Here is a 26,686-nt window from a genome sequence, read left to right as displayed (position 1 = left end):
GGGGACAGTTGAGGCTCCGGCACGTGGAGGGACTAGGCTCTGTGGATGGCCTCCTGGCCGGGCTCCTCCTTTGTCTCACCAGGTCCAGGACCAGAGCGTTGCACCAGACTCACCCGCTCCAACCTTTTCATTCTGGCGTTGATAGTTTCTTGGCCCGTGGTGGTACTGCAGGCTCCACTTGCGGCTTGCTTGAATGGCCCTCCTTAAAGGCCTCACCGTGGATTTGTTGGGCTTCTTCCTCGCGGAAGACACAGACTTCGGTGCCAACCCATACTGCTCCCGGGATGCCGTCTACATTCCGACTGTCACCCGTCTCTCCGGTGGTCACCAAACTATTCCTGGTTGTAAACCAACTGTACTGCCACTTCTTAATGGAGTTTCCTCTTGTCTAAAGCACATTAATTACACTATACTTAATGAATCAAGGTTTATAGGCCTATTTCATCTACTGAAGTTAGAGAGAGTTGGAGATAATGAAGCAGCAATAGAGCTATACAGAGGACACAATTATGTCACAATTATGTTATGTTATTGTTGAAGGATCCATTGATTTTTCTTTTACACTTAAAGCTGCAATCCATAACTTGTACGTCTTATCCAGGATTAAAACCTGGGTCTCCTGAAAAATGTGATATTGTGCTAATGAGCTTCAGGCAGTATTACCTGTCTACCAGAAGGTGTCAGGCATGACAGGATCTAAATGTTTCAATGGACTAGTTATATTGTATTAACATACTCTACCATACAGATGGTTATATTGTATTAACATACTCTACCATACAGATTGATTAAAACAACATTTTATTCATTAAAATAAGTTTTGTATGTCAGCTTAAGTGCAGCAAAGAGCAAGTACAGTCAATTTGGAGAGACTTCATTATGTTAATGACTCGTTTACATTCCTTGTATTCCTACATTCCTTGTCCTTCGTCGCCCCCTAGTGGACGACTGGCAGCACGGTTCCTCAATCCAAATACTTAAACTAAAACAGTGTGACGAGATAGCCACAGTTTGAGGCTGTGTAGATATACAGTGGCTCACAAGGGAATAGTTTTTCAGGAACTATAACTTTATTAGGATTTTTTCTTTTCTCTTTAACTTTGGTCGTGATACATCTCTCTCGGGATAAAGAATGTTAGTGTTTCTGGACATGATACAGTCAAAAATAGGTCTTATAAGTGGATGATTAAAGACAGACGCACAGAACTGGTAAGAGCTCACATCCGTCTCTCTCAAAAGGTTAACTCCAGGTTGTGTTGTGGAGGAGATGGTTCAGATGTTCTCTTGTTCAGTGTGTGTACCGCAGTCTAATAAAAACGGGTAGGTGGAACTGGGGGTGCGCTGGTTTAGGGTCACTAGGTCAGCTGGAAAACTGCAGGGCCGATGACTGAAGCGTCATTTTTTGCACCACTGCGTGACGCCGTTGCTTGCCAAAAAGAACGGATCTACAAGCTAACGACGCGTCGCATCGCGACGCGTCGTTAGCTTGTAGATCAGTTCTTTTTGGCAAGCGACAAAAGCATGCGTTCCAGTTTCACCTTAGTTCTTAGAGGAGAGATTCTCATTATTCTTAGACAAAATTGCATCTAAAGAAAAATTAAATAAGCGACTCATAATTTAAGGATGGTGCCAGGATACCAACGATAAGGCATTTGCTGCAAGAAGAAAAAGAAAAAAAGATATGTGGGTCCCAAAGGTTTGAAAACCACCGTCTTCCTCGACTACCGCGTTTAAAGAGATGCATCTTAACACTGCATGAAACACAACGCAATATTATTAAAATAGAAAACAAAAAGGGAATTATCCTTGAATTGAGTGAGCTAGAAAAAAATAAGCGCTAAACGACCTTCCCTTTTCTTCAAACGTTGAAACTAGAGGCAAGTGGATAAAAAGGAAAAACGAACCAATCAACTAAAAACACTAAAAATGTGAAAAGTTATGTCAATCGTTTGTCATGATAAGTTTGCTTTTATAGGTAAGGGAGGAGGAGGGGGGGGGGGGGGTTTCCTAATGTTCAGATTTTGACGTCGGTACAAGCATCGCATTACCATTATTAATTTATAAAGAGAAATATCACATGCTGTACAGAATATATATAAAAAGAAAAAAAAAACAGGCAATCCCAAAAATAAAAAAAACAACACTTACAGAACCATATCTCTGTGTGTCCCCTAATCCCCATGTGATCGATTCCAGCATTACACCAAACAAACACGGACAATTATACACAGTTTACTAGAATTTCAATCTTGCATTTGCCACTTTGCAAACCGATGTCATACTTTAGGTCATTTATACTTAGTTGAGCGCCGGTGCCCCAAGACGAAAGAAAGTATAGCCGATCTACAAGCTTACAACGTTTGAGTTTGTATAATTGTGGGGCTATTTTTTTTACGCGACACCAGCGCGCAACTAAGTATGAACCGGGCTTTAGAATAGTGGTTCTCAAAGTGGGGTACAGGGACCCCCAGGTTTCCTTGAAGGGGTTCCGAATGTAACTCCCTCATTTTGGATAATCACTCTTTGAGCGTACAAATGGAACCAAATGGAGAGAAGTTTCAACGAAAGAAAGACACTGAGAAATGCCATGTCATGCCAGCCAAATGGGGGGAAACTGCCCATAGACACGCTCACAAGACCAGCTTACAGAAAGACCCAGTCAGGCTGTACGGTCGCGTTCGTCCACCGATTTTGCAAGCTGAAGAACGCTGGACTGAGGCAACAACACCATCCACCTGCACTGGACTCAAAAGCCAATCGGAATGGAGAGTTCAACGAGTACGCATTATTCCCGCAAACAAGTGTGCGGAGGTTTGCTAAGGGTCTGTTCGGTTCCATTTGTACACTCTTACACTTCCAGAGTTATGGGGGGTCCACGAAATTAAAATGTTTTGAGAACCACTGCTTCAGAATAAAGGAAGTGGCTGGACAAAAGCACTTGTTGAGAACAAAATCAACATAAATTAACAAGTGAAACAGTCCATTAGAACTATAGGGAGCTCTCACAGTATGTACTGGAGACATAGAAATGTCACAAAAAGCATCGATAGCCAATAACGGGCTGAACGGACCGAGCACATTCTCAACTCTCTTCATAATATGCATATTCATTTGAAAATCACTAGTGGACAGATGGCTATAGACGACCATTCATGTATATATAATTATGTTTTCCTTTCTATATACATGGGACAGGATTCTTTTGACAGAAAATGATCCTGGGCTGCATGAGTCAACGGTGTTGTGAGTGATATTTTTCTGGTTCTTTATTTTAATGTTTACATCTCTATATTGTTATTACGGTATATAACTGCTCTATATAATTGGTCTAGTGTTTGTTCAGTAACACAGGGATCCCCATCTGACCAGCTCTTTAATAAACACAAAATACATTTTCATTTACAATACCATACATGATGAGCAAGTTAAATTGCAACTGGAAAAAAAAGGTGTTGGAACAGTGGAACACTATAAAATTCAGTCCTCTCACCTCATTGAATTAAAGTTGATATCCTGACCTGAAAATGTATTTTCGGTTTACTAAAGAACTGGAGAGACAGGGAGGCCCCATGTTACTGAACAAACAATCGACAGCAATGATGAGACAGGATTATTGTTCTACTACCAGAATACAGAACCATTTAACATTCTGACAAGAAAAAATATCACTTACACCACCTTTAAAAACGGAAGGGCGGTGGTGGAGGTCAAATTAAACGCCGGTGAAGGCTCAGTTGGGTAAAACCGTATCGTCCCCCCCGAATCTACCAGAGGCTTGGACCGCAGCCTTTTGGTGGCTCCTTTCCTCTCCGGTTGGCCAACCGAACCGCGACACTGTGACGTAAACACGGCTCAGACTCTGGGAGCACGTTTTTCACATAATGAAGTTTTTTTTTGTTGCTTTTCTTATCCGGTACTCGTTTTCATACAAAAAAAAAACAAAAAAACACGATAACTGTTAAGTTGCAGTTTAAACACAACTCAGGCTCAGCAGTGGAGATCGGGGATTGGCGAGCAGCCCGGAGGAGAAGTGAAGCCTAAATTTATACTCGCCCGTGCTCCGGGGCCACGCGTTCCAGAAAGAAAGAAAAAAAAAAAGGCGATCTACAAGCTCGGACGCGCTGCATCGCGAAGCTCTGTGAGTTTGTAGATCGGCTATTTTTTGCCCCATTGCGACACCGGCGCGCAACTAAAGAGCACACGATGCTTTTACAGTGTTGGAGGCTTGAGGCCGTACTTCCTCGCCACTTCTGTCTGGGCGTAGGCGGCGTCACACAACGAGTACAAATGGGCCATTTCCATCTCCGATTTGGCAAGGTTGATGGCCTTGTTGAACATGTCTATCGCCTTGTCCAGGTTGCCCCTGAAAGGGAAGAAAAAGAAAAAAGCTCTCGTTATTTCAAGTCCCGTCACACAGTGTTGATTTTGAGAGCAAATTTTGATTTAGTTTTAGTCCTTTTTATAAAATCCCATTTAGTTTTAGTCATATTTTAGTCATCTGAAATGTTTTAGTTTTTGTCTTGTTTTAGTCGACTGAATGTCATAAGATTATAGTCGACTAAATCTACAGTTGATTTAGTCGACTACAATGTATGTTGGCGGTGCCTTGATGGTGTCGTAATGACTGATTTTACACTTGGCTGCATGCTGAAAATAGCAGATCTACAAGCTCACAACGCGTCGCAGAGTGCAACGACCAAACATAAAATGACTTGTCTTTTAGTTCTACTGGATCTCTTCTCCACTAGTCTCTCTCTAACATTTTAGTCTAGTTTTTATTTGTTGACGAAATTGTCAATATATTTAGTCTTAGTTTTAGTCATCATACTGTAGCTTAGTTTTTATTTAGTTTTCGTCAGTGTAAAAAGGTAGTCGACCAACATTTTTCGTCATAGTTTTAGTCGACGAAATCAACACTGCCGTCACACAGTCATGGGGTGATGCGTTTTCTTGAACAAAGGCTTTGCTCAGACCTGCAGGCAAATCCCATTAGTTTGTCTCAAATGTGATCTTCAGTAACTGACTGTCCCACAGTGTTATTTTGTCTCAGTAACTGACTGTCCCACAGTGTTATTTTGTCTCAGTAACTGACTGTCCCACTGTGATATTTTGTCTCAGTAACTGACTGTCCCACAGTGTTATTTTGTCTCAGTAACTGACTGTCCCACAGTGTTATTTTGTCTCAGTAACCGACTGTCCCACAGTGTTATTTTGCAAGTGATCTAGATTTGGATTTGTGTATTCAGACATTCATCATCATCATCGTCATGTACATGGGTTGATGTGGCAACGACGTTAACGACATAGGCGTGAGAAATGTTTAATTCATGCTGTCATACGACGGTGTTGAAATCAGGCTACAGCCTTTCATACAAAACCATGCAGAAAAACAAACAAACAGCAGTCATCTCGGTCGTCATGTCGTATCCCTCTCTATTCACAGTGCAGAGCAAAACGAAAAAAAAAGAAAAAAAAACACATTTTTGCGAGTCAGATTTGAACCATTGGTTTGATATGTGATTCCTGCCTGATGAAGGTCCAAGCGACCAAAACGTTGCATCTTAACTAAATAAACTCCTTTATAAGTGAAGACTTATAAATTCATACTCCGACGCACCTGTCCGTTCGTAGGTGTGCAAAAAGACAAAAATTGAAACGTGATTCAAAATCTGACTTCAAAAGAAAGATGCTTCTCAGTCTGGACGCTCTAACCACACAAGTCAAACTGTCCAAAATGACTCCTAATGATGACGTAATGTAAGCAACGCTGTAAATTTAAGTGTTAATATGGACCAAAAGGAGACATGGCTGCTGTGAAAGCTGCAGGGAACATTGTTATACACACCAGCCTACCCCATCACCAGGCCAAGTCATACCAAAGACTATAAAAATGGTTGGTTTGGGGGTAAGTCCCTGCGACATACTAGCGTCATGTCCAAGGGTTGTACTTGTGCATCAAGCCTCCTCACGGCAGAGAAACAGGAGATGCTAGAGATGGGATCTGGGCTGCTAGTCTGAACGTACACAAAGTTAAGAGAGGATTTGGGCTGCTAGTCTGAACGTACACAAAGTTAAGAGAGGATTTGGGCTGCTAGTCTGAACTTACACAAAGTTAAGAGAGGATTTGGGCGGCTAGTCTGAACCTAGACAAAGTTAAGAGAGGATTTGGCTGCTAGTCTGAACGTACACAAAGTTAAGAGAGGATTTGGGCTGCTAGTCTGAACCTAGACAAAGTTAAGAGAGTTCAACTCACCTCTGAACCTCGATGGTTCCCATGGTTTCGTAGGCAAAGTCACATTTGTTATCGATCTCAATGGCCTTGCTGATCAGCTCCAGACCCAGGTCAAGGTCCTGCTTCCACTGAAGCTGCAACAAACTGGACACATACAGTACTTGGGTTACACACTGATGAATCATAGTCAGTGATCTTATCCTCTGATCTTATCTTTGATTAGATCATCGCTGTTGGGCAGACCAAAACTAGATAACAGTCCAAAACCTTTCAGGATTACAATTTTAACCAACACACTTAACTTTCACTTAACTAACTTTCATTTCTTTCATTTTTTTCACAAACAGAGATCGACTATTTTCGTTACTTTTCCACGACAGTCTTGTACAATGAAGTAAGGCAGCAGAAAACATAAAAAAATGATATATGGAGAAGCAAAGTCTACAGAGTTTAAAATTCTCCTACCCCTTGTGGACGTATGTGGTAGCGTTGTCTGGCTCCAGGTCAATACACTTGTCATACATCTCATCTGCTTTTCCAAACTGTTGCTGATCAGTCAGGGCCTGAAACACAACAAAACGTTTGTGGTGAGGACGGAGGCATGTTGAACATACTTCCAAGAGGCCAGTGCCTTTCAGCAGTGACAACTACTAACTTTTTTTTTTTGCCACAGGTAACTTAGCTGCTAGCTAGCTGCATGCAAGCTGCAATACTCTCCATTAGCTCTCCACAGCCCATTCATGAAACTGAAAAGTCGCATCTTCTGATTGTATTAGACGACGATAAACTCAACAATATTGCACCTGTTTACGGAAAACTTGGATTATTCTCTTTGGCAAGTTTGTTTAAAAAACAAGACTCCACCGTTTCTTACTTTCTGTCAATAAACCAGTGTTAATCTTGACAGCAAATTTGTATTTAGTTTCAGTCATAGTCTTTTGACTTTCAGTTTTAGCCATATTTTAGTCATCTGAAACGTTTTACTATTAGTCTAGTTATAGTCGACCAAATATCGTAAGATTATAGTTGACTAAATCTACAGTTGATTTAGTCGACTATAATGTATTTTGGCGGTGCCTTGATGGCGTCGTAATGGCTGACTTTACACTTGGTTTAAGGCTGAAAATAGACGATCTACAAGCTCACAACGCGTCGCACTGCGAGCTTGTAGATCTGCTATTTTCAGAGCACAACACCCGACACCAAAAATGAGTTGTCTTTTCTCATTTTATCTCTTTTAGTCTAGTTTTTATTTGTTGACAAAATTCATCATAGTTCATCAAAATTCATCAAAAAGGTAGTCTACTAACGTTTTTCGTCATAGTTTTAGTCGACAAAATCAACACTGCAATAAACTCCATACAGCCATGATTCTTGTGTATGATTTGGGAAGGACTCGTTTTAAAATCACTCGACATCCTCCATTACATACAGTATGTGCAGTTTCGAAACAGGGGGTAATGTGATCAGGACGTTGAGTGATTTAAAAGCTTCCCAAAAATTCCAGGAAATATAGAGAAAGGAATCAAGAGTGCAACAACTGACGATTGGTAAATCTGAGGTGAAAAACGGTGACAGGTATACCTGAGCGTACAGCGCATAGCCCTCTGCACACTTGGGAAACCTCCTGATGACATCCTCAAAGGCGTCCATTGCCGTCTGTACTTGGTTTGGGTTGTTTCCAGTATACGCCCGTCTGTACTGAAAGACACAAAGAGCAACACAACGTGCATATTACTGCTAAATGTGTATACACAGATTACTGCTACAGTAAAAAATACATGATTGATTGATTTTTCTTTATTTAAGTGTCATGCTTCCAAGGAAGCCCAATTAAACAACCACTCCAACTTCTGACCATCATCTTCCCAGAATAGCTCAGGTTTTTGTTTTTGCATTACATCAAATAAAGGAACCCTCAGATCATCATACAGAGTACAATAAAACATAAAATGGAATTCATTTTCGACATCTTTCAGGTCACATACATTAGGGATGGTACATTTTTTTGTATTCGCAAACACGTGTGAGGGTTAGCGGTTGGTTATTCGTGGTTAAATGTATAGTGTGACGTCATTATTTATACAAATGAACATTGCAGTGAGTGCATATCACAAGCCTTGTACAGAGCAACTGTATGGTGTATGTAGCGCAACTAATATCACATCAGTACTCCTGTCTTCTGTCTTTATGGAAATGTATTCCATTGCTTTGTGGTTGTCTATATATCTTTTTATCAGCTAATGGTGAAGCCTTTAAAAAAACAAGCCATAAAGGAAAGTGAAACTTGAAATGGGGTTTATGTAGAATACAAAGCCACATTTACCTTACTTGCTTGTTTAGATCTAATATTATAGATTTTGTGGCAGCCAGCAATTGATACTGTACATAGGTTGGATACATTTTATGTCAATATCACAGTTTTGGATGAAGCTTGGTTCATCTGTCACTACGGTGGCCCACGTAGGACACTGCTATGCGGAGACGCTGTGCGTCCTAGAATGAAGTGCATTAGTAGAACTAATGCGTTAAATGTGAGAACTGCTGACAGTCATGTTGAAAAACAGTGTGAGAGTGGACACATGGAACCATGCCATTTTTACATTACAACCACCATGTTTACATTTAATCCCAAACTGTTTTTTATTTTTAAAACAGAGTTTAACGTAGTGGGGCAGCAGGGTTAAAGGGACATTTCACTTTCAAACATGTTTGGGGTCATATTCTACTCTTTCTGCTTTTGTGAGCGGTTTGAAGTTACAATGGGTTTATATAGGAATGGGGCGTGTCTGATCAAATGAATATCAAATATCTAAATATTGAATCAAGCAACTTAAAAACTCTCTGGGTGAAATGACCCCAAACATGTTTGAAAGTTAAATATCCCTTTAAAATTAATCCAGGTTTACTGTGGAAACTAAAACCAAGATTAAGGGCATGGCCCCGCCACACTTTTATTTTACCTCTGGGGCAGAATCTGCCAATGCTTTGTCAATGCAAATGTGTGGATTCATGGGTTTGCGGATTTTTTCCAGGAATCCACACATTTGCATTGACAAAGCATTGGCAGATTCTGCCCCATTGGTAAAATAGAAGTGCGGTGGGGCCGTGCCCTAAAAGGATATCTTAAAAATAAACCCGATTAGTGAAAACTAGGTTTAAAGATGAATAGATACACCATGATTTAAACCATGATAAAGGTTAACGCTTGTTGGTGCAACCAGGCCTCAGAGTTCAGGGGTCTGTGAATTCCCTTGAAATGGTTTTACTTTATTTTTTTTTGCATACCTACCGGCTGATTCAGGCAGAATAGCAAACGGAGGCCGTTATGACCAGGGGTGCACATAACGTTTTGGTCTAGTTCTCAGGGGAGCACCTGGATATGTTACTTGGTGCGCACCAAATAAATAAATACATTTTGCCGCGACACGTCTCACAGGATGGATAAAAGAGGGATACATGGATAACTTGTCTGCTCCTGTTATCAATTGTTTGCGCTATGTTGATGTGCTCTTTGCTTTTCTCATGCTTATCACAAGCTGGGTGACTGAAATTCTTTGTCCCTGTATAAAAGGCGCCGCTTTTACCCACCAGATTGGGACGTTCACGGCATATTTTTCACCATCACGGTGCGTTCATCATCGGTGACGAGTGCCTGTAACACAGCCAGCAGCTTGCTGTGTGCGAGTCGCGCGACTGTCTGTGTGTCTAGGATTCTAGGCCACACTCACACAATCACGTGCAGCATGCGTCCCCTCCCCCTCCGCCTAATGGCTGTGTATGGGGCCGACGCGTGCTTTAGCGTGATTGTGTGAGTGTGGCTTCAGGAAGTAAATTCCTGTCCCAGCGGTCCCAGCTGTTGGTACGCGAGAGCGCTTCCCTTCGTCTGATGTGCCGCACAGCATGCATTTTGATGACGCATGCGCACCAGTTATGTGCACCCCTGGTTATGACATTACAACAACAGATAACATTAGACATTAGATAACAGATGACTTACGAGGGCGAAGCACTTCTGTGCCTGGGCCAGGGCCGAGTCGGGTCTGAGCAGGATGCACTCGTCAAAGTCTCCCACCGCCTCGTCCACCTGGTCCAGAAGGATCTTCAGCTGAAGGGAACCAAGGACAACACCATCAGCATCTTCACCTTGCACTACAGCAGCAATGTTTCCCATACAATCTTTGGGTCGCAGACCCAGGTTGCGATAAATATCCCTCTATTTCACTTTATTTTATGTTTCAAAATTGTTCAAGTGTTATTTCAAAACATTTAACTAAATATTCTTTTCAGAAATGATCAAACATTTTTACAACATAATGTAATGTAAAAGATAAACATTCCAGTAGTTTACAACAGTGGTTTTCAACCTTTTTCATGCCAAGGACCCCTAAATTAATACACATTTGGCCACGGACCCCCATCTGAAAATGTTGTGACGCTATAAACTAATTTAGCCAGTCAGGTTGTGACCTTCAGCACCTACCTGTCCCCTGTGATGATAGACGTCTGCGTTGCGTGTGTCGATCTCTGCCGCCATGTTGAAGTCTTGTGTGGAGTGCAGAGGCTGCTGCTGCTGCATGTACATGCTGCCCCGCTTGATCAGTGCGTTGGCGCGGAGCTGCCAGGGGCAGAGGAGGGTAAGCGTTAAGACCTGTCACAATTATCACACAATCCGTTGATCGCTAATATTTGAGCTAATCGCAATTATTCTGCATAATCGTTATTTTAAACTACTTCCGGTTCAAACCGTGAAAATTCATGATACCGGGGAGGAACGTGCGAGTGAATCCACGTTATCAGTCTGGCCAATGCCAGGCTAGTTCAACGGGAGCTCGTTCACAAGTATTTTCGTATTTTTTGGATTTGTCCTTCACCGATAAAGGAACGTTATACAAATTCTCCTTGCATTCAAGACATCAAGGGGTGAGCAAACGATAGAATTAAAGTCATTTTCTTGGGGTGAACTAATGCTGTAACTGTTGCGCCCCTAATAACGACGGCCAGTACCTTGACGTTGGCGTCCTCCATGTTGATGACGCGGTCCAGGTCGGGCTGAGCGGAGGTGGCGTTGCCGATCAGCAGGTAGAAGGTGGCGCGCAGCAGCAGAGCCTCGGCGGTGTATTTGCCTTCAGAGTCGATCTCCTTGGTGCATTCACTGACGATCTTGTCGTAGTTCTCCTCCTCCATGTACTGCTTGGCCTTCAGGTAGCCTGAGCTAAAAGACACAACCACCATCCAAAAGAAACAAAGCTGATCAAGACTATAGATCAGGGATGGGCAACTGGCGGAGGCCCGCACGCGGCCCGCACCGTCACTCAATGCGGCCCCAGGCCAAAATCCCCCCAAAAAAAAAACGTTTTTTTTTTTTTTTTTTTTGGGGGGCAAAAATGTTTTAAATTGTTTTTTGGCCAAGTCTACACCTGCAACCACACGTAACTTCTACTTTAGTCTTCTTATTCCTCGTCTTTGTATTGGTATTGTTTGTGTTGGAGCGCCTCAGTGCGGCTGCAGAGTTCATGTGCAACCTCTTCCAGAGAGAGATAGAGACACTAGAAACTCTGCTGGAGACACAAAACAAACTGTGTAGACTTGGCCCTTTGAAATAAAATGTATTTTGGCCCAAAAAAAAAAAGTTTTCTTTTTTTTTGCATTAGTCGACTGCCAGTCGACTATTGGCAATTAGTCGCCAATTACATTCGACTAAACAAATCCTTAGTCGGGGAGAGGCCTACTAAATGCTAAATAAAAACAAAGTTATAACAAATAATAATAGTTAATATCCCTTATTTATCACATATGTGACTATTATGGGCTTTTTGAGTAATGGGGTACTACTGGCGAGAGTGCCGATAAACGGGCGGGCTGGGACCAAAATCCAGCCCTGGCATTTTGGTCCGAACCGGCGCACCGCCCCCGGACCGTTTTGCCAACGGGAGGGGTTTTGTCAAGGGGGGGGGGGTCCCTGCCGATAAACAATGCGGCCCCCCAGAGTGATTGAGGAAATTTTGTGGCCCTCACCATCTACAAAGTTGCCCACCCCTGCTATAGATGAAGAGCTGCATTTGATGATTCATTTATACTTGGCTGAAAATACCCGATCTACAACCAAGTTTAACCCATTAAGGCCTGTGTCACTTAAGATTTCTTTGACTATTCAAAAATAGCAGATATACAAGCTCATAGCGCAGCACCGAGTGCCACGCTATGAGCTTGTATATCAGCTATTTTTGAAAAATCTTGAAAACATTTTTTTTTTTTTTTTTTTTTCAAAAACACTTTTAGGATTTAGAAAACATTTTTAAGAATCGCCTCAGGTCTTAAAGAACACACGTCTCTATAACCTTCGTAAATTGCCATCCCACGATACCAATGTATTTTGTACAGACATTATGTTTCCCTACACATTTTTATCAGGCTTGGTGGTGCATTCTGAAAAACCCTTAAAACAGACGGAGCAACACAGGATGACGTACTGTAAAGATTGCACACACTCAAGACTTAAAATTATCCAACAGTCAGAAGTTTAGGAGTCGTTTTTGACCCATCACTATCTTTCATACACCACATCAAAAGCATCACAAAATCTGCCTTCTTCCATCTGCGCAACATAGACAAAATTCGCCCAATGCTCTCACTCCCGATGCCGAAACCCTGGTTCATGCTTTCATCACTTCAAGAATAGACTACTGTAATGCCCTCTTCTCCGGTTTACCATTAACAGCAACAAATGGCCTCAGACTAGTTCAAAATGCAGCAACTAGATTACTAACCAGGAAAAGGAAATATGATCACATCACACCAACACTCATAGCACTACACTGGCTGCCGATACAGGCCAGAGCCCACTTCAAGGTACTACTCCTGACCATCCTACATGTCCAGTTTAATAGAACCATACATCCCTGGACATCTACTACGCTCCCAGGATGTTGGTCTCCTCAGTCACAACAAATAATAAAATAACAGTTGGGGGCAGAGCATTCACACATCGTGCCCCCTATCTCTGGAATGCTCTCCCTCAAGTTGTTAGAGATGCCGACTCTCTGATCATTTTTAAATCTAGGCTAAAAACCTATATTTTTCCCTGCATTATGGTTCCCCCTAGTTTTATTGAATGTCTTGCTACGTGGTGTATTGCTGCGTTCTTGCCCTGTGGTTTTAAATATTGTTCAAAATGTATTCTTTTTTTTCTTCTCTTTTTTTTTGTCGTTCTGTACTTTTTCAGAACCGTGTACTGCCGCATGGTAATTTGTTTGACCATGCATGCGGGCACATTTTACCGTGTTTCTTGACTACTATGTCTCTTTTGTATGACCTGTTGTGAAGTGCACAGAGACCCCTTGGGGTGATGTTGCACTATAAATAAAAATAAACTGAAACAAGACATTAATAAGCTGCATTTAATGCATAAGCTCCCAAAAAGAATATTATTGGCCCTGTGGGGCACCAGGACTGGACAGTTGTAAGGCGAAACATGAGAAATGCTCTCATTCTGCCCAGCGCACAGATTTATGGTAAAATGACAATGAACTTGAAGTGAACTCGAGCTGACAAGCTGCGGTTCCAATCCCAGGAACGTGTCGTCATAAATGTGCAAATGATGTGGAAATTCATAATATCTTGCCAGAGTGATAGCATACAAATGTGTTGCATAAGCACACGGAGGCAACTCCATTGTTTCTATACTTTTTGAAAGGGAGATTTTCCTAGTGACTGAGGGAGGGGACATTTATTTTACAGATTCACCATGCTGCTCAGATGGCTTTGATGAGCTGTTAGGAAGTTTTCACACTTGGACCCTTTCAGCCCCTGAAGTGGACTCCATGAAGACCATGACTCTGCCATTTTCCTTGCATATATGGACCATAAAGAACTCGGACACCATCTGAAGTGAATTGTACTCAGACCACCTCGGGAGGTGGCAGCCCTGAAACTATAGTGTATAGGACTATAGTGTGTGGACAGAAAGAGGACAGAGTCCCCATCAGAGTCAGGATACAAAAAGAACAGTCCCTTTTCTCTCTGTCCACTTGAAGAGGACTCAGTTCGGTTCGTTTTAAAAAAGGTGTGACAACTTAAGACACGTCGATGCAATCGTCATTAACCCAAAAATGTCTAAGTGTCTAACAGTTTTCTGAAAAACGTTTCGATGTCAGTGGTTCTCAAACTTTTTCATGTATGCATTTTGTATGCATTTTGTTCCAGGGACCCACAGAAGCAAAGACTTGAGTTAAAAATGTTTGCTTTAAAAAACATTTATATTCGAACTTGCACAAATGTTCACGATTTTTCAAAAATAGCAGATCTACAAGCTCAGCTTGAATATCTGTTATTTTTGAATAGCCAAAGTATAAAGTAATGGTTAAAATCTAAAATGACAGACACTTTCTCGGTTTTAATCCGTTAAAGACGGATGCGTAAATGAACTGCTTATAACGCCATCGGTGTGCCACACACACACACACACACACACACACACACACACACACACACACACGTATGCTAGGTTTCCACACACTCATCACAGCATGCTAGATGTTTTCCTGACCTGCCGGTGACCTCTGCCGCCTCGCCCTCGTTGTCCTTGTCCTCGTCTGTCTTCTCTCCTTTCTGCAGGGGCTGGCTGATGATGTCATCAGTGAACGAGCTGAAGTACGACTTGATGAACTGAGGGGAGGGCATCAGGGGCTCGCGGTTCTGGAGGGGGGGTCAACGGGGCGAAAACGAAGTCAAGTTGCTGACCACTTTCAAGAACGTGACATTTAACCCTAACGTTTTCAGGCCAAGGACCCCCTAGCTGAGAGAGCGATGAAGCAGGGACCCCCTCTATATTGTATAAAATTGTGTTTCAGATGAAACCTTTTTTTTTACTTGGTCTGCTCTTTTTTCCCTCTACACCAATTACTCTTTGCCAAAAATAGCAGATCTCCAAGCTCACAACGCCTTGCAGCGCGAGGCGTTGTGAGCTTGTAGATCTGCTATTTTTGGCTAAAGTTCTCCTCAGAAAAGGGATGCTAGGGTTCAAGTGGTTAATGTAAAAACAAAAAAATCATATCACAAAGATTTTTGGCAGCCCCCCTATCGTAACTCTGAGGACCCCCTAGGGGTCCCGGACCCCCTGTTGAAGACCCCTACGTTAAGAACAGAGCCCGATTCTACAAATGCCTTCTAAATCAGTGGTTCTCAAACTTTTTAGTGCCAAGGACCCCCACGTTGATATGTATTTGACCTCGGACCCCCCCCATCTGAAAATGTTGTGTGTCAGGGAAATTATTCAAGATTTGTGCCGCGCTGTGAGCTTGTATATCTGCTATTTTTGAGAACCACTGTTCTAAATCCTGAGAGTTTTCTGAAGAACGTACGTTGCTATGTATACATAGCTAAAATCTAAAATGACACTGATGCTTTCCTGGGTTTTAACGGTTAAAGACATATAAATGTATCTATTTTTGTTCATTTATCCATTATGTAAGGCTCCTACGGTTCCATTTGGTTACACTAGCACACTCTCAGAGGTCTTTACACACCAGGGTTTGAGATCAAAATTTAGAGTCCCCACACTGGAATACAGCTGCTCGTTTGAAATGTTTATTGGAGAAACAACGTTTCAGTCTTTACAGATCTAGTTCAGGAAGGAATTAGAAAATTGGCATGTACATATACCAGACACAGTCTCTTTACACACTGAGTCAGGAGGAATAAACAATAAGAAGATTTCCAGTGAGTAATTTGCATCAAAACCATCCATATAGCATAGTTGATGTCTCATTCAAAATATATTTTCATTTAATCGCACAAATAAATCACCCCTGCTGTGTATGTACCTTAACCACTCAAACCCTCTATACTCTCTAAACTGGCCATGAGTTGCCTCTATAGTTTATACCTGGTGCGCTTCTTTCCCTCTACAACAAATCTCTTCTCCGAAAATAGCCGAACTATAAGCTCACAACTCGCCACGTAACAACTCCTTGTGAGCTGGTAGAGCTGCTATTTTTTTTTTTGGTGAACGTTCCGCCCAGAATGGGGACGCTAGGGTTCAAGTGGTTAATATGGCTGAAGTTTCCAAAGTACCTTGTATTTGTCTTTAGCCTTCTCCTTCCCAAGTAGCTTGAGCACCTTGTCTGCTAGCAGCATGCTCTGCTGGTTCTGGAACGCCTCCAGAATGCACACGGCTGTGACGTCTGCGGGGACACAAGACAAAGATGAGACAAATGATGTCTGCAGGGACACAACAAGACAAAGATGAGACAAATGATGTCTGCAGGGACACAACAAGACAAAGATGAGACAAATGATGTCTGCAGGGACACAACAAGACAAAGATGAGACAAATGATGTCTGCAGGGACACAACAAGACAAAGATGAGACAAATGATGTCTGCAGGGACACAACAAGACAAAGATGGGACAAATGATGTCTGCGGGGACACAACAAGACAAAAATGGGACAAATGATGTCTGCGAGGACACAACAAGACAAAAATGGGACAAATGCAGCCGTCACCGGCTCACCTCACTCCTTATTCTGGTGCTCAGTGTTGATTTTGACAGCAAATTCTGATGTAGTTTTAGTCATATTTTAGTCATCTGAAATGTTTTAGTTTTTGTCTAGTTTTAGTCAACTAAATATCATAAGATTATAGTCGACTAAATCTACAGTTGATTTAGTCGCCTAAAATGTATGTTGGCGGTGCCTCGATGGCGTCGTAATGGCTGATTTTACACTTGGTTACATGCTGAAAATGGCAGATCTACAAGCTCACAACGCGTCGCAGCGCGGCGCGTTGTGAGCTTGTAGATCTGCTATTTTCAGAGCACAACACCCACGCGCAACCAAACATAAAATGAATTGTCTTTTAGTTCTACTGGATATCTTCTCCTCTAGTCCCTCACTAACATTTTAGTCTAGTTTGTATTTGTTGACGAAATTGTCGCAATATTTAGTCTTAGTTTTAGTCATCATAGCTTAGTTACAAAAAGCCCAATGAGAGATCTAGACCAGTGGTTCTCAACTCGTGGAGCCCCAAATGATTGGCAAAACACTCACATTTTAATGATACTATTAATATGAAAAGGGAACCACTGATCTAGACCAGGGGTCTTCAACATTTTCCCAGGAACCCCTTAGCGCTGAGAGAGAGAGATAAAGCAGGGGCCCACTACATCATTTGTATCAAATTGTGTTGCACATTAAACGTTCTTTTTTTTACCTTCCATGCAACTTGATGAGACGCTTTCAAAGCTAGCTCACCAAATGTAGCTGATCAGGTCTCATCAAAGTCTTTGACCCGTCAACAGATTTGAGACTAGCTTAGAAGAATTCCACTGGCTTTTCTTTAAGTGCCTCTGGCTTTGTTCCAAGAGACGCAGCAGCTTGGATGGCTTCATAGATTTCTTTAGATCAGCACATAGCTTGTAGATCCGAATAATATTCTACCGTGCAAAAAGTGTCAGGTACACAACGTTTCAGACAAACCAATAGGCTTCTATGCACAGCAGACATATTGGAGAGAAATTAGGCCTCTTCTTACTTCCCTGGTAAGGTGTTACCAATAATACTAATGAAGGCTCTGTTCCATTCTGGTCAAACAGAGTCAGGGGGTTGATGTTGAGCATGTTGGCTCACTAGGAACACCAGTGGGTCTCAAAGTGTGGTCCAGGGACCCTCATGGTTCCTTGAGGAGGTTCCAAATGGACCCTTACGGGTGTGTAACTCTGAGAGTGTACAAATGGAACCAAATGGACCCGTAGGGGTCCATTTGGTTCCATTTGTACACTCTCAGAGTTATGGGGCTCCTTGAAATTTGAGAACCACTGTGCTACACTAAATGGAACAGAGCCTTCATTAGTATCATTGGTGAACACCTGTAAGGGAAGTAAGGAAGAGGCCCAATTTCCTTCCAATATGGCTGCTGTGCATAGAGCCTATTGGCCTTCATGTGTTCTTTTATTTTTCTCATTACTAACTTTGCACTACACCAGTGATTACTGGATGTGCACAACTTTTGTCTTTGAACTTCATAGATTTCCTTGACAGCACTATCTGTGTAAATTGAATGTTCGGTTTGTTTACACATTATCTTTGCTAATAAAATACAGGAGTTGCCATCATAGTAACTCTGATGACCCCCATAGGCAAGGGTGTCCAAACTTTTCAGGCCGCGACCCCCCAAAATAATCATATTTGAACTGTGGACACCCAACCCTGACAAGCTCAAGACTCGGTTCCACAGATAAATATTTTGAAAATAGTCGATCTACAAGCTCACAACGCCTCGCAGTGCGAGGCCTTGTGAGCTTGTAGATCGTCTATTTTAACAACGTTTGCCTCGTAATATTTGACAATTTGGTATTAAAAAGGTCTTGAAAGTCATTAAATTGTAACTTTAGAAATGCACAGATACCCTGTATACACTTATACTGTATGATGGTATGTTAACTGTTCAGTGAGAAAACAATTTCGAACGTTAAGCTAATCATCTGGGGACCCCCCAAATTCATCTGGGGACCCCCAAAATCATTTGGGGAACCACTGTCATTGGGGTCCCGGACCCCCCTGTTGAAGACCCATCATTTAGACTTTATAATAAACTAGTGGAACAACAAACAAGCAGGCAGAGCGTGCGTCGGGTCACCTTCCAGACATTCCTTCTTGTTGTCCAGCCTCTCCAGAGCCTTGGCTCTCCTGAACAGAGCCTTGACGTAGCGGGGGTTCAGGCCCACGGCCTGGGAGCAGTCCTGCACCACCTCCGCCCACTTCATCTGAAATTACATTGTGTTATACACAAAGTTAGGCTAGCACCAATTAAACCCTTTTTAGACCGGCGGGAACACATTCCGTGTCATTTTTAAGATTCCTTTGGGCTATTCAAAAATAGCAGATATACAAGCTCATAGCGCGGCACCGAGTGCCGCGCTATGAGCTTGTAGATCTGCTATTTTTCGTGAAAATGTGTGCAAATCTTTGAATGTGTATTTTTTAAAGCAACATTTTTGACTCAAATCTTTGCTTCTGGGGGATTCTACAAATGTCTCCTAAATCCTAACAGTTTTTTGTAACAACGTATTTTGCAATAATATCAGTCTAGACAACATACAGTAAATGTGTGATGAGACAATGAAGATGAGTTTGCATTTGACTGAATGGTATATGTCTCCATGACCTTGTACGTCTGTATTTCTAGTATTCTGTTATTTCACATCAAATAGGGTTGTAATGAAATATCGTAACATGATAATTACCCAAACACTCAGAAAATAACATTTGTTTTTTTCCCCCTATTTGAACAGTAAAAAGTGAAAGTGAAACCGGAGTTACGTTTAGGCTAAGGCCATTAGTCAGCATTAGGGATGTCCGATTTTATCGGCCTCCCGATATTATCGGCCGATATTAGCATAAAAATTGATATCGGGAAAATATCGGTATCGGTTTTTGAAAAAAAAAAAAAAAATTTTTTTTTTTTTTTTTTTTTTTTGCTTTTTAAATAAGTTACAGGAGTTCTTACTGTATATGGTGTGTGTGATATGAAATTTGAGCTTACCCTAATCACAATAATCCCCGCATATATCGGTATCGGTTGATATCGGTATCGGTAATTAAGAGTTGGACAATATCGGTATATCGGTTATCGGTAAAAAAGCCAATATCGGACAACCCTAGTCAGCATTGCATGGCTTTCTGCCAATCGCTTTGCAAACTGTCATCGTATTCTCCTCCATTCATCCTCAACAGCATTCTTTAAAAACAAGTTACAATGCCAACAGTGGAGCACAACAGGGTCAGATCGTATCTAGAGCTAGACAATCATTTTCCAAACACATTTTGCACATAAGAGAACCAAAATGTATTTTCTAAAGCCAGTCAACAATCCCACAATCTTCAAATACCACAGAGAATCTGTAGCTACTGTATGCCTCCTGGAAGCCTCGAACGGACGCTCAAGCCGTCATCTTTGACTGCTGCCACTATTGTTTATTTTAAAGACCTTTCTATTTGACGCTGCCTTTGATCAGGGTTTTTTCCTTTCTCTTCTGCACTGTAACTGTATTTGTTATTTTTACCTCTTTAGTTTGATTGTATCCTAATGTCATTTACCCATTTTATAATTGTGTTTCCTTTGCTTGATGTTCTGTGTAAAGCACATTGAATTGCCTTGTTGTTGTTGAAATGCTAAACAGTAAGCTATAAATGCTTTGACTAAAAAAGACGAAACGGAAATAACATCCGCCTCAACTGTAGTTTCTTTGCATTTTCAGTGCTTCCACAGCACAGACTGTATGCCAGATGCATTTGGAAATCGTGTGAACAAACGGTCCGTCTCAGGAGACTAAATGCATCATTTTTCTTCAATCAAATTGTGTTCAAAACATTCCGATAACATCAAATCATGAGTCTTATGTGTGCGTAACGAGCCATGAGCTGACTGCATCATTATAGCTCCGAAATCAAAACATATTCTTCTCGCAACAGTTTACCACAATAATTGTAAAACGGGGAAAGCATCTGTCATTTTACATTTTTGCATTGGCTATCCAAAAATAGCAGATCTATTTTTGAACATTTTTGAAAAATCTTGAAAAAGTGCTGAGAACTACCGATTTAGAAGGCATTTGTAGAATGGGCCTCAGGTTATTAATTGGTAAATAAAATGGTAAATGGTGCATTTATATAGCGCTTTTATCCAAAGCGCTTTAAATAGATTGTGCATTACAGTCACACACACATTCATACACTGATGGCAGAGGAAACCATGCAAGGCACCAACCTGCTCATCTGGAGCAATTAGGGGTTCAGTGTCTTGCTCAAGGACACTTTAAATTTGACACTAACTCTTCTAGGGGAGCCCAGGATCGAACTGGGAACCTCACGGCTTCCATCCGGCCACTCTACCCCTGAGCCACTGCCGCCCTAATCATATTCAGGTTATTAATCATATTCACTGTGACCGTGGTGCTGTACTTACCAGCTGTTCATAGGCAGCAGCTCTGTTCTGGTAGAAGGTGGACAGGTCAGACTTCTGCTCGGTGGGGCAGAGGGCGATGGCCTCGGTGTAGCACTGGATGGCCTGCTCATACTTGCCGGCCTTGAAATACTTGTTGCCCTTGTTCTTCGCTGCCTGGGCCCGGTCCAATGGACTCTGAAGAGATGAGGGGGAAAGGTAACAGTTTAGATTAAATGGCATTGTTCCATCCTGCAAGAGAACTCTTAATATACAGTGGTTCTCATACACTTTCATGTCAAGGACCCCTAAATTGATATATGTATTTGGCCATGGACCTCCATCTGAAAAGATTTGGTGCCAGGGTCCCCCAGATGAGAAGATTTTGTTACATTTCTTCCCATTTCTTTCAAATGTTTTTAAAAATAGCCCATGTATAAAATAGGGTTAAACTAGTTAAACTTATTGTGATGTATTTAACACCCTCTAGATCCCCTTTAAGAACCACTGGGGGTCCCCGGACCCCACTTTGAGAACCACTGTTTTAATAGACTGAGAAGCAAGTGGGCTAGCTAGCTACATCTCTGCTAAACTGTGGAGCACTTGGCTAGACCACAAATAGGCTTAACCAACAAAGGAGGATTAAAGGCCACTAAGTCAGAAAGCCCAAGTCCTTATGCCCACATACATATAATACTGATACTAAACATAATTCCTTATGTTTCCTGCATCAGCGTTCCAGCAACGCTCATGGACACACATAACACCTTTCCTCTGGTCCAAGGAAAACGCTTATTTCAGGGCACATGCCTGAGTCAAGATAGACATGTGACATCATTATGTCAGTAGCACTCCTCAAAAGATGATGAATATTCAAGACATCTCTAGTCTCCCATTATTAGACACGGCTAGGGTTGGGATCCTTTAAGATTTTAAATGATTCCGGTTCCTTAACAATTCCCTCTCAACGGTCCGATTCCTTAACTCATTCAGTGCCCGACTTATTTCTGGCATTTTGGCTCTGAGTGCCAGAGCCAAAATTCATTGTAAAAAAAAAAGTGCTTAGGTGCCGAGATACAGCCTTTTTCATTAAGAAGTTAAAGAAGCAGAACATTTTCAAATCATGATATCTTGGGTTCTGAACATTAAAAAAAGAAAATATATATAGTATATATACATTTTTTTTACGTCTTAGAGGTCCAGTGGCACAGGGCTTATGATACAGCGGAAGTCTTAGACGTCACGTGGCACTGAATGAGTTAGTGGTTCCCTTTAAAGATTTTTTTTTTCTAAATAGATATACATCTCACTGGTTCTCAAAGTGAGGTACAGGAATGCTCTGAGTTACTTGAGGGGGTAACTTCCAAAATGGACCCTACGGATCTGTAACTCTGAGAGTGTACATATGTAACCAAATGGACCCTACGGCTCTGTAACTCTGAGAGTGTACACATGTAACCAAATGGACCCTACGGCTCTGTAACTCTGTGAGTGTACAAATGTAACCAAATGGACCCTACGGCTCTGTAACTCTGAGAGTGTACAAATGTAACCAAATGGACCCTACGGATGTGTAACTCTGAGAGTGTACAAATGTAACCAAATGGACCCTACGGCTCTGTAACTCTGAGAGTGTACATATGTAACCAAATGGACCCTTCCGGTAAGGCTTACTTTACTTGCATACAAATGTAACCAAATGGACCCTTGCAGGTCCATTTGGTTACATTTGTATGCAAGTAAAGTAAGACTTACCGAGCTATGTGGCCCATAGGGCAGGAGCCTATCTCCTGTTTCCTGTGCACCCCCTGGACATGATGTACAAGTACACCCCCTGGACATGATGCTATTATGTCACAGTGACACACCCACAATCCGTCACTTGATGTTGAGTGAGTGGTCCCATTTTTACAGTCTTTGGTATGACCCGGCCGGGGGAATCGAACCCTGACCTCCCAATCTCAGGGCGGACACTCTTAACCGCGAGGCCACTGAGCTGGTTACCTCTGTATGGCTCAGACTGAAAAGCTATGCCAAAAGAAATCGGTAGAAAGATGTCTGGGAGAAAAGACATCCACCATGTGACACACTGCTACTTCTTCTAACTGGCAATATGTTTTTCAGGGGTGAAACTGTTACATCGAGCAAAATAATATTGATCATTTATAATTTCATAAATTTGACTATTAATATCTCCACTTCTTTTTAACGAGGAAGAAGTGAGCCGTTTTCGATCGGCGATCACTCTGCAATGGAGGATCTTGTCAGAAATATTATTGTTCCAGGCTTCTACAGCACAGGGCTTCTACAGCACGAAACATATCAACGTAAGTGGATGGAAGGTATGCTGGCACTAGATGTACCATATTTGAATAAACCTCTGGCACACAATGTGTTAATAATCTTTTTGAGCATGTCATTATAGGCTAAAAATAGCCTACCTACAAGCTGACAACGCGTACGTGATCTTGTAGATAGGCTATATTCACAAATGTTCAAGAAGAAAATAAAAAGATGGAATAATCGCTAAGAAAATAATCTATAGTTGCAGCCATTCAGATTTTATGCAACTGTATCAAAAACAAAGGGAGTGTTCTTGACCTTACTTTAACCTGAGCTGAGTGCAAAAAGGAAAAAAATAAAAGGAAGGATCTCCGGACTCTGGACTCTCACAGACAAACTGTTACAAATTAGACAGACAGCTGCCCAGCCCAGCTTTCAGCCTGGTGACAGTACCCCCCCCCCCCCCCCCCCCTTCGGTTTAACACCTGGCTACTCTTCAAGAATGTGATCAAATGGCACCGTGGCCCACAACTTTGAGAGAAATAATCTTATAAACCTATTCAAAAAGGTTGTTGGAACTAGTTAGAGTGAGCCTAAACAGTACACAAGCTGCCCTTGAATGTGCAATCACCACCAACAGCCAACACAGACAGTATAAAATATGATTAAATATCATAAATTACAGAGTCACCTCCCTGACAGAATTGCCAGCCGTGTATTTTTTTACTTTTCGAACACAGATCGTTTATGACGCGAGTAAAGAAAAACGCCTGTAGGATTTTAAATGAGAAAACACTCATGTGACCCAGAGATTGAGGGTTTTAAGTCAGGACTTAAAGTCAGGACTGTACTCTAGTTATCATAAATTCACAAAACCATGTCTTCAAAAAAGGTACAATGCAGAATTCAACACAACAATTCATGTGCACGTTAGACGAAGCAGCACCGAAATACACCAAACCATTCACAGGACAGGTCAACACAGCTGCTGCCAACGTTTCATCAACTCATGAAGTGTCTACCGTAGGGGTGCAAGTTATTCACAGTAATCCATTTCATCTATTATTTAAAAACGAATATTGATCATTTATAAAAAATGATCAGTTACTAATGGGTCCCTATTTTGTGCACGTAATTTAGGGGAAGATTTAATGCAGTGGTTCTTAAACTTTTTCATGTCAAGGACCCCCAAAATTATATGTATTTGGGCCACGGACTCCATCTCAAAATAATTTTGTTCCAGGGACCCCCAGAAGCAAAGATTTACAAATTGAGTTGAGTTACAAATGTTCGCTTAAAAAATTGCAAAAATGTTCACGAGTTTTCAAAAATAGCAGATCTACAAGCTCATAGCGCGGCACTCGGTGCCGCGCTATGAGCTCTTAGATCTGCTATTTTTGAATGGCCAAAGTATAAAAGGTTAATGTGGTACAAAAATATTGTGACGCTATATTAACACTTTTTTGCTTTTTTGAGAACCACTGATTTAATGAATGTAAAAATATTAATATCTCCTTTAATTAGTCATTACTGTACGGGACTCGCTCTTTCCAGGATGTTTCGCCCAGGGACTGGACCCTAATATGCCTATCCCCTAGCCTCACCTCAAAACTACGACCATCCAGGGCCAAACACCCTGAAAAGAGTGACTCTCGTCCTTGTACAGGACATCAAGCTGCCTCACCCTGGCTACAGGAACAGGAGATAGGCTGGCTCCTGACCTATTGGCCACATGGCTCAGGCTACTGAACTTTAAACAGTGGCTGGAGGAAAATGGTGATTGTGGTAACACAGGCCTTGGCCTTCACAGCTGAAGGATGGCACAATTAATACAGACCAAATTATATAATGTCCCTTCACTGGAGAGCTGACATCCTACTCAGTAAAATCCTGTTAATGAATCTATTTGTTAAAAAAGGGAAAAAGAGAGGTCGCACAGACTCGCAGCCACGATGCAATAAAACTTTTTTATTTATAAGTTACCAACGTTTCGACATATTATGTCTTCATCAGGGTATGAATCTATTTGTAACTCCATGTGTTACCCTTGGGGCATTGGTTCTCAAAGTGGGGTCCGGGGACCCCCAGGGGTCCTTGAGGGAGTTCCAGGGGGTCCCCATCTAAATGATGGATAGTTAGGAACCAAATGGACCCCTACGGGTCTGTAACTCTGAGAGTGTACAAATGGAACCGTACGCTCTCAAGAGTTAAATTAACATTGATTTTACAATATAAATTGGGGTCCCAGAGATAGAAATGCCTTTAAATGAGGGTCCGTAGCCTAATGCATGTCAAACTGGGGGTCCTAGAAATTATAATGGTTGAGAATCACTGATATAGCTGTATAAGTCTTCTCTTATGGGGGTCCCTGGGGCATATCTTTTCAAATGGGGGTCTGCGGGCTAATCAGTGTCAATTTGGGGGTCCTTGACATGAAAAGGTTTGAGAACCACTGCCTTAGGGGTCCATTTGGTTACATTTCACTGTCTGATTTAGATGAACCATTCAGGATTATACTGTGTGTATGTATTCAATGTTGTGATGCTCAGGTATACATAATGACCAACAATCATGTTTGACACTCATTATTTATACAGCCAATTCATTAATTAATTTATTGTGACGTGATCTAGTACACTATCCCTCAGTGTCGGGTCTGGGGACCACCAGAGTTCCAGATACAGGTCTGTAATTCTCACGTGTACAAATTTGGTCCAATTCCGGTTCCATTTGTACACTCTCAGAGTTAAACTAACACTGAGGGGTTTAAACTTTACAGTGCAGATTGGAGTCTGAGAGACAAAAGACAAGAATATAAATCAAATGGGGGTCCATAGCCTACCTCGACTAGGTCCATACTATGGCCAAATGCATATCAAACTGGGGGTCCATGAAATTAAAAAAAGGTTGAGAAACTAAGCTATACTGGAAGCCCGATCTACACTGTAAAATCCTACGTGTTTAGCTCTGGGAGCTACAAATTAGGGTCCATTTGGTTCCATGTGTACGGTTTCAAGAGTTACAGACCCAACATGGTCCATTTGGTCCCCTGGTAGTCCCAGAACCTGACGTTGAGACCCAGTGACCTAGTCTATGCACATTCATTCATTCATCATGATATAGTCCATGGGAATGTAAATAATATGTGACCAGTGTATTACTCAACAACAGAACATCTAGTTCACTGGTAGTGGCAGCGGTGGCCTAGTGGTTAGAGGGGCGGCCTTGA

General features: G+C 41.8%; 1 protein-coding gene and 1 long non-coding RNA gene across 4 annotated transcripts in view; one reads left to right on the top strand and one right to left on the bottom strand.

Moving 5' to 3' along the window:
• Positions 1–26,686, bottom strand: part of tomm70a (translocase of outer mitochondrial membrane 70 homolog A) — a 115,207-nt gene that overhangs the window by 85,334 nt on the left and 3,187 nt on the right. Inside the window, exons 2-12 of one of the 3 annotated variants that reach the window (XM_084066760.1) lie at positions 21,199–21,372; positions 18,871–18,997; positions 16,307–16,416; positions 14,781–14,929; positions 11,240–11,447; positions 10,716–10,850; positions 10,233–10,340; positions 7,817–7,933; positions 6,698–6,795; positions 6,254–6,376; positions 2,042–4,363 (exon numbers count right to left, since the gene is read on the bottom strand). In XM_084066760.1, the coding sequence (XP_083922886.1) occupies positions 4,210–4,363; positions 6,254–6,376; positions 6,698–6,795; positions 7,817–7,933; positions 10,233–10,340; positions 10,716–10,850; positions 11,240–11,447; positions 14,781–14,929; positions 16,307–16,416; positions 18,871–18,997; positions 21,199–21,372 (1,503 nt within the window). In that variant the 3' untranslated portion in view covers positions 2,042–4,209. Of the gene's footprint in view, positions 1–2,041; positions 4,364–6,253; positions 6,377–6,697; positions 6,796–7,816; positions 7,934–10,232; positions 10,341–10,715; positions 10,851–11,239; positions 11,448–14,780; positions 14,930–16,306; positions 16,417–18,870; positions 18,998–21,198; positions 21,373–26,686 lie in introns of those variants that run through there. The other 2 variants (XM_084066761.1, XM_084066762.1) reach the window with 2 other exon arrangements.
• On the top strand, positions 791–1,776 carry LOC311052022. Its single transcript, XR_014601454.1, has 2 exons — positions 791–959; positions 992–1,776. It is a non-coding gene; the product is annotated as an uncharacterized lncRNA (long non-coding RNA).

The sequence above is a fragment of the Gymnoscopelus microlampas genome (assembly GCF_963454915.1).
Source record: "Gymnoscopelus microlampas genome assembly, chromosome: 9".
Lineage (NCBI taxonomy): Eukaryota > Metazoa > Chordata > Actinopteri > Myctophiformes > Myctophidae > Gymnoscopelus > Gymnoscopelus microlampas.
Note: the sequence above shows the minus strand (reverse complement) of the source record. Positions and strands in the feature narration are given on the sequence as shown.